General features: G+C 40.1%; 1 protein-coding gene across 10 annotated transcripts in view; it reads right to left on the bottom strand.

The window, feature by feature from the left end:
• syne1b (spectrin repeat containing, nuclear envelope 1b) overlaps positions 1–15,387 on the bottom strand; it is a 99,179-nt gene that overhangs the window by 67,555 nt on the left and 16,237 nt on the right. For 7 of the 10 annotated variants that reach the window (XM_078175209.1, XM_033642703.2, XM_078175215.1 and 4 more), the window contains exons 3-26: positions 14,740–14,835; positions 12,144–12,227; positions 11,122–11,214; positions 10,752–10,930; positions 10,394–10,590; positions 9,185–9,294; positions 8,498–8,530; positions 8,150–8,257; positions 7,909–8,046; positions 7,279–7,443; positions 7,025–7,137; positions 6,385–6,553; positions 6,185–6,281; positions 6,060–6,080; positions 5,521–5,723; positions 5,209–5,373; positions 4,939–5,091; positions 4,702–4,845; positions 3,392–3,559; positions 3,077–3,235; positions 2,820–2,984; positions 2,468–2,602; positions 2,009–2,167; positions 1,449–1,657 (exon numbers count right to left, since the gene is read on the bottom strand). In XM_078175209.1, the coding sequence (XP_078031335.1) occupies positions 1,449–1,657; positions 2,009–2,167; positions 2,468–2,602; positions 2,820–2,984; positions 3,077–3,235; positions 3,392–3,559; positions 4,702–4,845; positions 4,939–5,091; positions 5,209–5,373; positions 5,521–5,723; positions 6,060–6,080; positions 6,185–6,281; positions 6,385–6,553; positions 7,025–7,137; positions 7,279–7,443; positions 7,909–8,046; positions 8,150–8,257; positions 8,498–8,530; positions 9,185–9,294; positions 10,394–10,590; positions 10,752–10,930; positions 11,122–11,214; positions 12,144–12,227; positions 14,740–14,835 (3,263 nt within the window). The remainder of the gene's footprint in view (positions 1–1,448; positions 1,658–2,008; positions 2,168–2,467; positions 2,603–2,819; positions 2,985–3,076; positions 3,236–3,391; positions 3,560–4,701; positions 4,846–4,938; positions 5,092–5,208; positions 5,374–5,520; positions 5,724–6,059; positions 6,081–6,184; positions 6,282–6,384; positions 6,554–7,024; positions 7,138–7,278; positions 7,444–7,908; positions 8,047–8,149; positions 8,258–8,497; positions 8,531–9,184; positions 9,295–10,393; positions 10,591–10,751; positions 10,931–11,121; positions 11,215–12,143; positions 12,228–14,739; positions 14,836–15,387) is intronic. The other 3 variants (XM_078175210.1, XM_033642713.2, XM_078175211.1) reach the window with 2 other exon arrangements.

Below are 15,387 nucleotides of genomic sequence, written 5' to 3'. Positions count from 1 at the left end.
CATTTAATTTAATTTTCCTACCCATCCATCTACCAGATATGTATTAAAAAACATTTAAAACTAAAAATTACAGAAAAATCATATTAGTGCTTGAAAATAATCGACAGACTAAAGAGATATTTTTCTCTGTTGAGGTCTATTAAATCTACATCCAAAGGTGAAAGGGACAGTTCAAATTTCTTTTAAAATGGAGATGTTAGTGGTACTTATCCATAGTCAGTGTTTCCCCTATAGTAGCTAGCGTTTGGCACACCCCATGCAGACAGGAGCACAGCCATGGAAGCTAAGCTATCTACTGCTGTAGACAGGGGCAGCAGCGAACATATTTTAGCAACCAAAAAAGTCTGTATCAGTTTAAATGTACGTTATATTTAGAATATTTTCACTGCTTGACCTTGCCTTCAAACAGTCCTTTCTGACAGGGAACTGAGGCAGTTAGCTATGCTCTCTTCAAAGCCACCAGACACCTTTGACAAAACCAGTAATTTTACCTCGCAGAAGACAGGAGTTGCAGGTCTACTGCTGCCTTGATCAGTTAATTTGTTTGTCTTATTGTGTGATTTTGGTATTTTAAATTGTTAGTTTGGAAATCACCAAGTCAAACAACAACACAAACCAATCAAGGCAGCGGTAGATCAGCAATTGTCATCTTTTGAGAAGTAAAACTACTCCTTTAATCAAAGGAGTCTGGTGGCTTTGAAAAGATGGTTATAACAGCTTCAGTTCCCTATCAGAATGGGCTGTCTGATAGCAAGGTAAACCAATGAAAATATTCTAAATCTACCCTACATTTAAACTGATAATATTTTTTTCAGGTGGCTAAAATGCATTTTGCTGCAGCCCCAGTCCACAGCAGTACATTTGGAAGCTTTTCATAGTGGTACTACTGCCTACTTTTTCAATTTCGGGCCATCCACTGCAGGTAATATACTGATTATAGATAAGTACCTCATACAACCCCACTTCAAAAAATCTGAACTATTGCTTCAGGGAGCTACAAGGGTTTACAACCGCTAATGATAACTCCTCAAGATGTAATTACACATGAGGACTTGGTGGCAACCTCAAGAGCTATGAATGATCTGGTTTAGGCTCCTTTGTATTTCCTGTTGTGTTGCGTACTGATGTGCTGTGTGTGTTGGCAAGAAGACAACATGAAGCAGAATAAAGAATATTTGCTTTTCAGTAACACTTGACAAACTTTGTATTTTGTGATCTGTTACAACCATATGCACAATAAACTCCGCATCTCAACTATGTCGTTCCTCATCTCAAGAGACTGAAAGAATTTAAACATGATTAGTTTGGATATGTAATGAATGCAGGACACTGCCTGGTGAATGAGCAACACATTCCTCTATTGTTGCAACAGCACTAAAACAGCCAAAAGGTTGGACTCTTGGCAGCACTAAAAGAGGACTCCACTAAGATGAGAGTAGTTGCTTTACCTTGCGTTGTAATCCTTCCATTTATCTGGGTGCTGCATTAGCTTCTGATGGGTGTTCTCAATTTCCTCTCGGACCTCAGAGAAATCCTTCCTCGCTGTCTCCAGGGTCTGATGGACAGGGTCACCCTCAGGGAGCTTTTGACAAAGTTCCTCCATCAGCTGCAGCCTTTTCTCACAGATGGACTGGGGACCCTTTTCCCTAAAGAAGGCCTAAAGTAAAAACAAAACAACAATTACTTGGTTGTGAAGTGAAGTGATAGAAGTGAACACCATGAACACCATGAACACTGGTCAGCATGGATTTTACTCCTGGCGATCAGAAATCAAGTGTGCTCGTGTTTTACACACAGTAGTAAAAAAAATTAACAGATGTGACAGTAAGACAACAAAACGCTGCTGATTGAGTATTTCCTCGACACTGGAAGGATCTCAGTTCTTTGGAATCGGGTATATCAAAATCTTCCCATGCTGCTACACAGCAGTGAATTTGCACTGAATTATTTCACACTGAGTTAATCAATACATGAAACTCAGCCAGCCGAGCAGCCACTCTGTGCTCACCCTGTGCTCCTTGATGAGCCTCTCGCTCCCCATGCCAGCCAGGTGGCGGTTCTCTCTGGTTACCTCCGCCTGGCACTCCTGCAGCAGCCCCATCAGCTTGCTCCTCTCCACCTCCACTTTAAGGTGCAGGAGGTGAAAGGGGGTGTCTGTCTGAATATCCTGGGGAATGAGAAATAAAGTAATTATGAGGCCAGATTAACAGCTATGTGTGTGGTTTGTTTCAAGCAACTTTTCAGCTGAACTTGAAAAGCGCCATACGAATTTCTTTATTTGTATTCATTTAAAAAAAAAAAAGAAGAAATTATTGGGACTGGCATTATACATTATCACTATTATTATTCGTTTTTAACAGGTGATTTAAGGGTGAACTGTCCCTTTAATTTCCCTTTAACATCATTAAAAATATATAATGAAAATGGTTCCTTGCACATAGAAAATGGCACTACTTAAGGCACTAACCTTCCAGTGTTTGTGCAGCTTCCTGACTGTTTCCTGTAGCGACTGCTGCTCCTGCTCTGGCAAAATGTCTGTCAGCTCATCACAAGCTTTCAGGAATGCATTTAAGACTCGCTGATCCAGCTGACCAAAGAACTCCTGAAAAACAACCAAGACCTCATCATGTGTCACAGTAAAAGGACTTGTATTTACATGCATCATTCTATTCTCTATTTTAATCATACAAATTATCCTGCATATATTCATGTTGTGCCAGGACTGACTGTGACACAAGTTACATTGTATGAACAGCAATATATGGCATTGTGAACCCATGACAGTTAAACTGTCCTGAGTCTTGCACAAGTTTTGTTACCGTGTGTTTTTTGAGCAGCTCCTCTGGGTTGCCTCTTTCTGTCAGACAGTTCTGTGCCATTTTAAGAACCTTCTCCAGCTCTACCCGCGACTCATCAAACCTCTTCATGAGGCTGCTGTTTGCCTCCACATGCTTCCGCCACTCTGTAGATTCCTTGATCATGCCCTAAACACACAAACAAATCATTTTTAAATACTAAAAAATTTCTAAGGGCTGAATGAACATATCTGTAAGCAGGCTTTAGATGTTTACTGTACCTGTGAGGAGGACTGCAGGTCTGCTACTCTTTTCTGCAGAAGGCTCATGTCCATGTACTGAAGGGTTTTACTGCTGCTCATTGTTTTCTGGATGGTCTGATGGTTTCTTTCTATTGCTGTCAGACACTTCTTACAGCTATGTGTGAAGGTTGCCAGCTCCTGAATGACAAGCAGAGTTTTGCTCATTTATTCATATCTAAAAGCTTTTCAGTCTAAAACATGGGCGACAAATGCAATGTAATTTATTTATCTATGCATATAAAAGCCATTCAACAGAACTGATGCAGTATCACATTGAAACTCATGTATTAGTACCTGGCATTTCTGTTTGAAGTCTACTGGTGACTCAGCATCAGAGTCGCTGGTGATATGACTGGCCTTCTCCAGAGCCTGGTAGAAGCCTGTGATGTTCTTCTCCATTTCTTCCAGTGGAGGTAACAGAGACTGGGACTCCCTCAGCAGAGGCAAACATCTCTCCCTTACCTGATATCAGGAAAGCATGTTGATTAAAGTAAACCACAGGTGAGTTTTAGGCTGTTTTTATCTTAAATCAATCACAGAAAATAGCAATACTTTTTTCAGAGGCTTTACTGCCATGCCAGCAATAAACTCTGTTTTACATATTCTTAAAACAATCCATTGCCTATAATTTGCAATTTGGCAACCCTATATTTTGTTATGATACAGCTAATTTTAATCTGAGTCCAGCACCAAAAATGACCTGCACATTTTTATTTAAGCTTTGCTTGAGCTTTGGTTAAGATAAGGTAACTTATTTGGTCAATATTCATGTAAATTGCTCTGGTTAGGGTTAAGTTAGGGTTAGGTTTGATTTTGCTTTTGTTTACTTTTATATAAAAACAAAAACAAAAAAAAACACCTTTGTTAAGTCCATATCTCACTAAAGTATGTTGCATACATGTAAAAAAGTTTGATTTTTTGGTATAAATAAGTAAGGACTCCTCATTACATCTGAATGGAACAATAAATACTGTGAAAAAAATATAAGTTATGAGCACCCTCAGTACAAACTGGGCATCTGGGCATGAACACACACATATACACCAGGCCCCCAAGAGGTGCACTGTCTTTTTTGTCAATTTGACATAGTGGCCAAACTGTGTAACTACAACCTCCATCACATGATGCCATTGGGCCCAAAAAGACCTTTTCCCATATACTTACATTGGAAAAGAGATGTCTGTAAATAAGTAGAATTTTTATTAACATTACAATGCCCCTAAAAATGACTCAATTTACAATCAGGATTGAGGCCATTCAAGTGGATAACATTTTGAAAATCTAGAAAAGCCACACGATTAAATCATTTTATCCCCATTTCAAAGAAGCAGAGGGCTAAACCAGAAATCTGTTGCTCTGCCGGGAAAGTTTCTAGTGTGCCTGCTCTGTTGGCCCAATGATCTGGAAGATCCAAGTAATTTTATTCCTGGAATGTCTACGTTTTTTTTCACTTCATGCTTCACTGAGCAGATTTCATAGGAATGAACAAAACGCTGCATCCAGTTCTCTTTATATATCCATGGTATACACATACATGCACATTCAAAAAGGGAAAGACGAGAAGCTAAACCAGTGTATAACATACTGTATAATGACATGCACACCTTGCTCAGCTGCTCTTTGATCGAGGCCATCACAGCCATCATTTGTGAAACTTCCTCCTGTGGAGTGTCTTTGGTCAACAGCTGGGCAGTGCGGCTCGCTGCCTTACAAGCGGCTTCCATAGCTGGCACTTTGTGCTTGATTTCCTACAGTGAGTTGGGATAAAGAGTACAATGATTTTTAATTATCCAGAAGAGACATAAAAACTCAGAACAAGGAGAGGCAAATCAGCTGCTCACCTCAACATCTTGAACAAAGGCCCTGACGTTCAGGAAAGATACTTGGACAGGAGCAGTCATCTTCTCATTGGTTGCATCCATGAACATTTTCAGTGTATTGATCCCATCTTGGTAGTCTTGTCTCAACTTATCTACTTCATCTGCTCTTGCATACTGCCAATGAAACAGAGGACAAAGAATGGATCAATTTTTATTTTGAAAACTTAAGCTGATGTAACAGAAGCTATCATTATATTTTTTTCAGGGCACAGTTGTTCAAAGGAGATTTACATGTTTGACTTTGACGAATAGCTCCCTCCATCTCCCGTTCAGAAGGAGGAGCTGCTGCTTCAGATCTCGTGAGACTGTATCATCGCAGGTCTCAATGAGAAAGTTCCCAGCATCGTTCATGTCCATGTGCTGCTGCATCCAATGAGAAAGGTTTCTGAAGAAATCCTGAAAGAGGAAAGGAAAACAAAGACCAAAGCTGCTGTGACGCACATTTGTTACCATTTAAAGAAATATTCCTCACACAGTTTAGCAGCTCAAATATAAGCTGTATATTCCAAGAATTATAATTACAGTATCTGTGATTGCACTTACACGTTTGGCATTCTCTGACTGATTAAGCATCTGCTCGCCATCCTCTAGCCAGGCCTGCAGAGACGCCACTGTGCTGCTGTACTTCTCCCAGTTAGAGATCACCTCCTCCAGCATGCTGCGAACACTACGCACCTCCAAAGCCAGATGTTTCCACTGAGCTGTGGCATCACTGAGGAATTTACTTACCCCTTCTGCTTCGTCAACTGCAAGTTAAATGTGGAACTAGTTCAGTATAATTAAAACCAATACGGGTTTTAACTGTTCAGGTATAAAAAAAGCATTTGATTATGTGTAATGATCATTTGGCCATTGGGTTGATGCTAGCGTCTGTTATGATAGAAAGATCGTGCTGAAATAGCATTCCAACTAATGCAATCATGGTTACTTTGTCATGCATAATGCAGTATTATGATTTTTCATTTCTGGGGATTAAAGTATGTTAGAAAAGAAAAGCGCAGCCCCACAATTACGGAAAGAAACGGCTCAGGAGACAGGCAAAGTTAAGGTTTTGAAGATTGTCAGGCCGTATTTGGACTTACCTTTGTTACAGGTCTTAGACCCTGTAACATGAAATCGATAACAAGACTGTTTACCATGAGCCCAAGCAGATTTATGTATACACACATAACAAACAAATTGGTAATAAACCAGAAAAGAGTCTTACTTGAACTGTCAGACTTTACATAAACTTCTGCAGCTTGTTTTAGGCCTGTGAAGATGATCTCATACTGCTCGAAGAACCTGTGGCCTTCAACAAAACTCTGGAATAGAAACACAAAATATGAAAATACAGATGAAACAGTTTCATAGACACTGAGCCAGTCAAATATTGCAACTACAACAAGACCACTAGTTTCCACTTACAAGGTAGGTTTGCAACAGGAGTTCAACAGAGTCCCGTCTGCCGTACTTAATTATCCAGGACTTCAGCTTTGACTCAGCCAACATAAGAAATGCCATCAGTCGATACTTCATTTCCCAGAATTCCAGTTTAATCAAGTGAGCATGTGATGATGTAGACACAAAGTTGAACCTGCAAATTCAACAAAAGCTCATTAGTCTGGGGCTCAAGCTATTCATTATTTTCATTATAGATGAATCTACCAATTATTTTCTAAATAAATCATTTAATCGTTTGGTCTATGAAATGTCAGAAAATTATGAAATATGTCCATCCCGGTCCAAGAAGATGTCTTTAAATGACTGGTTTTGTTGGTCCAAAACCTAAAGATGTTCAGATTAATATTGTATAAAACAGAGAAATGCAGTAATCTCCATATTTAAGGGACTGAGAACAGTATTTTCTCCCATTTTTGAATGAAAAATTACTTTAAAGATCAATTATCATTATAGTTGGCAATTGTTTTCCTGTCGGCTGTCAGCTAGCTCCTCAACAATCATTCAAAGAGGCATGGAGGACCAAGCACAGAAAATGTTCAACTTAGTTCATGAAAAAAACTTTATATAAAATTAATTCAATATATTCAATGTGACAAGGTCTTACCGTTCTGCCATATCTTGGAGCTGTTCAGGTGGGACAGGTACCCCATTCACTGATCTGTCCCTGTGGATCTGCTGGAAGGTTTGTCTGTGCGATTCCAGGTTTTTTAACACCTCCTGCAAAATGTAATCACATATAATAACGTTCAGCCTTCCTGTTTGCAACACTTGTATGAAACAATTTGAATACATGACACAGCAATAGCATGGTTGATATCCAAGCACACTGAAAGTCAAGGGTCGACTATGTTACAGTACCTTGTGCTGCTCCAGTTTTCTGTGCAGAACATTGGCTGTCTCCTCATGAGCATGTTGGATGGGAATGTCCTCTCTCAGAGCCATCTCTGCCCGGTGAAGCCAGGCTCCAATCACTCCCAGAGGACCGGGCAGGGACTTGTCCAGATGGATGTGCCAGTCTAGCAGCTGCAATTGACATCCATTAAAAAACCCACTCTACCAAAACAAGATCCTGCCATAGAGGAGGCTATGCTGATCAAAACATTTCCACATGTTCACAAGCAAACAGGCCACAAAGAAGTTTTATGCCAGTCTGGACGAGCTGTGGATGTCCACAGAGCGGGCTGTCCAACGAACAAAACCTCCTCTGTTCCCGTCTCGTCCTCTCTGAACAAACTCTTATTCAAATGCTTCCATCCCACTGCACTTTCACTGGCAGCCAGTGAAGAGAGGGTTTTCTCATTATGATAACTTTCACTATGGCGCTGAAATCTTCAAGCAAAGACGCATAATGAGCGATAACGAACAATCTATTATTTATTCTCAGGTTCTGTTTAGTTTAGGTATGATTAATTATCATAATTAATTCTACTTTCTTTGTGGCTTGGTCATAAATTATTCATGCTACGTAGAGGTATGCAGCACAATTACCCTGGCAGACACACGGTCCCATGCTTGTTTAACCAGAGCTTGGTCCACAGACAGCTTGCCGTCTCTGTGGACTGGCTGCAGCAGCGGATCAGTCTGCTTTTTCTTCATTTCATACTGTACACGGAAGCTCTTGAATGCCTACAACAAAAAGATAAAATTAGCGTGGTGAGGGTTGATAAATGTCTTTGTCAGAGCAGAGTGTTATATAACAATGTACTTTGTCTTTCCCGGCCTGACTCACCTGATATTTGTCAGTGAGGTTTCCCTCTGCTCCCTGCGCCCGCAGCACATCTCTCTCCAGCTGATCTAAAAACACCCTCAGCTCCCTCAGCATCTTCCGCTCCTCTCTCTGTCACAATCAGAGAACATGTAGCTTAGAGTTACACTAACAAACTGATTTTAATTATTTTTTTTAAATAAGCATGCCAATATGCTGAGAAATTCACACCAAAGTGACACTCCAGAGATATCTCTCTATTTTCCAAGCTCTAGACTTTAGCACAGATTAGTCATGGTAGAAGGAAAGGGATATGGATACAAGTATCTTCTTCAAACCTCTGAGTTAGTCTATTAATTAAGTGAAACATACCTCAAGCATTTGCTCTATATCTTGGGGACCAAACTATCCAGGAAAGCAGCAAGGCACACAAAGAGATGCAAACACACCACACAATGCATTAGAATAGCAAGAGAAATAAGAGGGAAAGTAGATGGGAAATGGGATGAGGGCGAGGTGGGAGTACACTCCAAACAGAGAGCATGCAGCACTATGACCTGAACTCTCACCTGAAGTACTGGCACTGACAGTGCAAAAGTTGGAATTGAGCCAAGAAGCAGCTTATGTGCACACAAAAAAAATAAGTAGATGGAGAAATTAATGATGATGATGATGGGAAACAAAATTTTGATGATTATTACTGCTGTGTTCATGCTGCCATTATTGTGATTCATGAGAGCTGCATGTGATGAAATGGCAAGGATGGAAAAACTGCAGGCAAAGGCTTCCAACAGTTAAGCATCAGCATCAGTTAAAAGGTGATTTCAGTATTTTTCGACCTTGGCAACCAAGTTTTTGTGTCTAAGTGACTGATGGAGACAACAATTTTTGACAGTGAATTTTTTGGAATGGGGATGGCAACAGTATATAAAAATTAATGATTAAAATAGCAGCACATGGAGTTAAATATCCTAATAACACAATGATATCTTTCCACAGATATTCTCTGATGTATGACTGCCTTAAATGTACTTAATAAATAGTGTAATAAAAAAGTACCTCATCCTGCTGTCCATCCGTCTCAGATTGGTGGGGGTTTGGGTAGTGCTTGAGGAACTGAGCCACATACGTCATGATGGATTTCTCATCTGGTTTGTCTACATCCACATCTACAGAGCAACAGAAACATCATATGATGCACTGGATTAAACTTCATATAAAAATTAGCTGATGCTGATGTTTTTCAGTCCTGCAAAAATCATGTCAGTATTTAACTTTCAACACCTCATGCCTGCAGATATGAAGTCTGGTATTTGCATCTGAATTTGGTATCAGTCAATTTGACATTGTTAAAAAAGCATTATGCCTCCTCAAGATGAAAAATCTCTGCAGGCCTGACAGCCAATTATAAAAGCCTACTTTTATCTACATCCTTGACCTGATGTTTCTCGAAATCAGGGTCAAGCTCCCGTAAAAGCAGAGACATTTCAGTGCAGCTCTTTGTGCAATAAAGCATCACCACTCTGCTAGTGAAGACCGGACTGCAGAGTCACTGCAGACTTCTTCACTTTCACGGACTAAAACTCAGAGCCACAAGTAAACAGAGCATTTTAATCCGCTGGAGGGTTTTACTGATCTTTTCAGCACAAATGTTGTCAAGATCATTCATGTGGACTCACAGACTCACACAATGTCATTAATCTAATTAATACTGTATATTTGCTGTTTTTAAGCCCATAATACTGGTGGACTTTAAAGCACTTAAAGGTATACTATGCAGGAATTGTTGGTTACTGTTTGTAAACAGTATCGCTGGCAAAAGTGAAAGTGAAAGCCAACCCCAGATTACCTTTTCGCCTTGGTATATTTGCGTTTTTTTTTAGCACTGCGTTCGCAATTTTCATAGCTTCCTCCTGGATGTGTGGTGTTTACGATCTGGCACCTGGTTGCTACTTTTTTATTAAGCCTGACCTCACCTGTGCCCACAAACGTCCTGAACACAGCAAAATAAGCAAACATAAGGAAATATGGGCAGACGGCAGAGTCTCTGCAGATAAATACACCACCACACACTCCTCCTCCACCACTCCACTCCTTAATAATTGAGAGGGATTACTCCTATACATTGTTTTTTTTTTTTTTTTTTTTTTAGGAAAATCCTGCAAAGTATACCATTAACTATTTAACACCCATTATCAATGCTATCTTGTCTGAATAGTCTATTACAATAGAATCATTAATGCAAGCAGCAAGAAAGGTCAAGTGCACCTTCTGGATCCAGCAGGCGAGGAATACCAAGTTCATTTTCAGCAAGTGCAAAGGCTTCCTCCAAATTCTCCCTGTTGCTCCTCCTCCGCACCACCTCCATGTCCACCAGGTCTGGCCTGATGGCGTGCACCACCGTCTGGAATGCAACACCATCCCGCCAGCTGGGACCGAAATCCTTCACCTCAATTCCATGATACCTGAAAACACATACGTATGCATTTTTATTTTGCGGAACACAAAAGCCTTATCTAGACCCTATCTTAACTGTATCTTATGCAGTATATAGAAAATGTATCTGCACTAATGTCTATAAACGTATTGTAACAATGGCCAAAAACGTAATTTGAAAGTGACATACTTGGCTGCTGTGCACTGCACCCATCTGAGCAGGGCCTTCTTGGCATTGCCCTGAAATTTGTTGACCACCTTTCGCTTCATGGGAGGGCTTCCTGCTTCAGAGCTGGCTATACTCTCCACCGAAGAGTTGCTATTGGAAAGGGCCTGAAGGGCTGGCAGGTTGCTGGTTAACTCCTCAATCTAGATGAAGAACAAGATCAATGGGAAAAAAAAGTGATTGCATTTTGATTGCAGCAATATGGGAAAAAAAATGGCAGTATTTCTTGGCATCCATCTGAGGTTGCATTTTGTGTCATAATCTAGTGAAGTGAAAGCAGTCACTGGATTAAGCACAGTTAGTTTGAGGATTTTGGGATCAGATGAATCATTACCTGGAAGTAGAGGATAATGGTCCATATCAACCCAAGGACAATTGATGGTCGCCCATCTGCGATGTCAGTTGCATGAATGTTAACGAGTTTGATCTGAAACAAAAGCCAAGCAGAGGATTATTCTGGAAAATAAGTCACATGCAGACCGTCTGGAATGGAGATTTTTCTATTTCATTTTCACCCACAGAAACCCCCGGACATTTCATTCTGTCCAAAAGAATATTGCAAGCTTTTTTTTTTTTTTTTTTTTGCTCAATGCCATCAAAGACAGGTCTTTGATGCAGGTAAGTATTGTAATGTAGCCAAACCAGGAAGGCAGAAACAGCCACAGTGAAAAGTGAACCAGAAGGAAAGAAAAGAAAAGAGAAGACAATTGTGTTCAACTAGGCATTAAAGGAGAAGCAGAGGCACCACAGCAGCACTGCAAACCTTGCATTGGAGAGGTGCCACACATTGCCATGTTTACTGTACATTTCTACGTTTGAGCAGCTCAGAGTTGTAGACAAACACCAGTAACTAGTGTTCCAGTCAAAATGCATCAAAATGCATGTCAGTAGAGAAGCGTAATGACTACATGTACGGAAACAGAATGGCTGTATCCAAGCTTAGTACACATCGTGCATTAAATGAAAAGAATGCATACAGTATGTGATCACACAGGGCGTTTAATGGCGACTGACCGGAGATCCTCGATACACAGACTGAAGGCGCACATGATGGGAGAGAGATCACAACAATGTAAGTCTCAGTCCTCAGGGAACCCGGATGAAAGTGGGACACAGGCTTCATACAGCCAAGGGATTTAGAGATAGGTTATGTAATCAAGAAGTCCTATTTCTATCTGCTGCTTCTCTGAACATAGTGCATGTTGTACAAACCGTATGTGCACTAACAAATATCTAATCAACAGCTTTTTTCTCATGAGCTCTGAGTCATACCCTAGACTCTAATATGATATTTAGTTAGGTAAAAAATACTTTGAAACATTAAAAGGTGACACAGCAGATATGATTGAAGCTTACCTTTCTGCCTTCGAGGAATTTGAGCGCTGTGCCGATGTTGGAAACCCAGTGGATCCTCTTTAGCTGGCGACCTTGCTCACGGGGCTTAAGATAGAGAGGACAGAGAGTGACAATCAAGCTCGCTGAGAAAGCCTCGTCATAAAGTTGAGGACATCGTCATTGAATCATTTGCTGCTTTGAGACACGGTGAGAAATAAGCTGCTGATTAACCACTCACTTTGGTTGGTCATGTTTGCCACTACTTGCTCAGTGAGATAGTGAAAGTGGCCTGAGAGTATTAGCGGGGGCTTTTCTTGCATAAATTAACTGGTGAATGCCAAAGCTGCTTTAACAGAAAACATATAATCCTGAGCTCCTAAACACAAGAGAGAACCAGCTCCAATAAGATCTATCTGTGTTAATTTTTTGGCTAATTTTATACCAGCGGGGGTCCACTCCTGCCAGCAGTAATTGAACGCATCAGGCAGTGTTCACCGTGACATGCAACTGAGTCATTTGCCAAGTAACAGCTCTACAGATGACATGGCAGTTTGTTTCAAGACAGGTCTGATTACTAAATCCCTATCACAGTCTGGGCTAGAGTATATGTGTGTGTGTGCTTGGATTGCTGTCTTTGTGGGGACCAATTTCAGTTTCAAAGCATCATTACGAGGGCATTTGTGCACTCTGAGGACATTCTGGCAGGCCCTCTCTACATCAAAGGACTGGCTGAACATTAAGACTTGTTTTTGAAGTTAAGTGTAGGTTAGGGTAAGGGTTAGGTTCATTAATATGTGACGGTGTAGGTCAGGGTTAGGGGCCTGGAAATGCATTATGTAAATGAGGGTTCTCACAAGCATGCAAAGATGTGCGTGTGTGTCAGGGAGATAGAGAGGAAAGAGAGACACCAGTGAGCCAGCAGTATCTCACAGCGGGGAGTCTCAGATCTAAATTATGTCTCTGCAATATTTCTGTGCAATGATCTAACACTTAATGTGAGCAACAAGAATTGTATCTATCTGTACATATATATGTACTGCATTTAGATTCAGTGGTGCTGTTGCTTTTTTTTATGAATTTGACTAAGTGATTTTTTATGACTTCACAGTGCACAGTTAACCATCTGTTAACTATTTTTCTCCAACAGACTGGATATAATCAAACATTTAAGCATTTAATAATTTATGATGTGAATTATGTGAAGTCAACTGGTTGCATTCAATTAATCTCTGGTGATCTCCTTAACTTAAAGGTGCAGTTCACCCCAAAACCAAAAATACACATTTTTCCTCTCAACAAGGGAATGTTAGCAACCAGTTAACTTAATGTAGAGCTTGTACTTAAAGGGACAGTTCACCACAAAATCAAAACTATTTTTTTATTTTTTCCTCATACCTATAGTGCTATGTATAAATGTATACAGTTTGGGTGTGAGTTGCAAAGTGTTGGAGATATCTGCCTCAGAATTGTCTGCTTTTTCTCAGAAATAATGAAACTAGATGACACTCAGCTTAAGGTGCTTATTGTGCCAAAAAAAACCCTTTGAAAAACTCAACAGCAATGTCTCTTTCCAGAAATCATGACCTGGTTACTCAAGATAATCCAAAGACCTTGTTGTGAGCAGTTTCATGTAGGAATTATTTTCATTGTACCGAAATACAACTGCCAACTGTAACACCACGCACAAGACATCATCGCCTTCATCTACTCATGAACTTGAACATGAAGACTCGTGCACAATACTAATAGCACAATACATAAACATTAATGGATTCCTCCTCGGCTGAGCTGTAACGTTTGCTCACTCAGTGGTGCTATGTAAGCTAGAAGTAGATGCACACCTTCTTCTGTGCAGTGATACAGTTTGCAGGTGTAGGTCGGTAAAGCAAACAATTACATGAAACAAAACAAGGTCTGTAGATCATCTTGAGTAATCGGGTCATGATTTCTGGAAAGAGACATTGCTGTTGAGTTTTTCAAATGTAATTTTTTGGCACTTTGGGCACCACAAGCTGAGTGCCATCTAGTTCCATTATATTGGACAGAATAATAATAAATAATCCTAACCTTTATTTATAAAGCACTTTTAAGAACAAAGGTTCAAAGTGCTTTACAAGAGAGAAGGCAGACATCTCTACAGCAGATATCCCCAACACTTGAACTGCTTCTTTGAGCATGTCACTATCAGGCAGTGTCTTCACTGCTTAGCTGTGGAGTAACGGCTTTGAAATGTTTGTTATTGCTTTAAAGACCAATTAACAGCACAGAGCAGAATTGTGCAAACTGTTAAACTTGTGACACAACAATTAATGTAAGCAATGTATTGAGTTTGTAGGCTGATTTCTTGTTTTAAACCATGAGATAAATAGGACAGCGAGGTGTTATACAGTGTAGGTAACATACACACTCATGTACAGGATGACTTGGGAGTGTCAAGGTGAAAGAGGTGCCTTAATTTACATATTCATGACTTTAAGTGGTTATCATACAGGGTGGCCCACACTTAACATTGAGTGTAAATCACTTTGCAGTAAATCATTTTAGCATCATCTTAAAGGTAAGAGTCAGGCCCGACATGTAATCCTGTACAAAAAAAATAATAACGAGTATTACTTACTAGCCTTTGGCCAGACAGAACCTCCAACAGAGCCAAAAGCTTCACCCCATCTTTGATGTCCTCAAAGAGGTCATTAACCTCTAGTGGTGGTTTGTACTGTAGGAGAGAAAACACAGCTTTAATACCACAGAAACTTATCTTTACAACAAATGAAAATAGTTGTGATAAGAAATTAATCAGTCTTGAAAATGCATTTATAAAATCAGTAATGTCATATTGTGAGCTCTATTGTGTGGAAAGGACATTGGTATTCTAATCCATTAGCAGGGGTGAGGAGAAACCAAATGCTGTTTGTGAGAAACAGGCTTGTTAGCAACAACCACAGAGCCTCCCTGCAGCTGAAAAGATGGTGCTTTTTCCTTGGCAGTGGCCTGGTGCCCAGTCCTGAGGCGATGGTACTCGTTTAACCCTAATTGGACTGTCTCCTGATATCATGTTCACACATTTACAGCGAAGTACAAGATGAATAACAGCGTTATAACCTACTGTGTTACACAAGCATTACCGTAAAAATTAAATGAAACAGATGTGTATTTATCCAGCAGAGTGGAGCTTTAATTAAAAGGAAAGCTCGCCATGGGAATTGTTCATTTGGCACTGTATACAGGCCATTTCACAACTCAACATATTCCATGACAGGATGCAGTT

The sequence above is a fragment of the Epinephelus lanceolatus genome, chromosome 15, assembly GCF_041903045.1.
Source record: "Epinephelus lanceolatus isolate andai-2023 chromosome 15, ASM4190304v1, whole genome shotgun sequence".
Taxonomy (NCBI): Eukaryota; Metazoa; Chordata; class Actinopteri; order Perciformes; family Serranidae; genus Epinephelus; species Epinephelus lanceolatus.
This window is presented reverse-complemented; position numbering and strand designations above follow the sequence as displayed.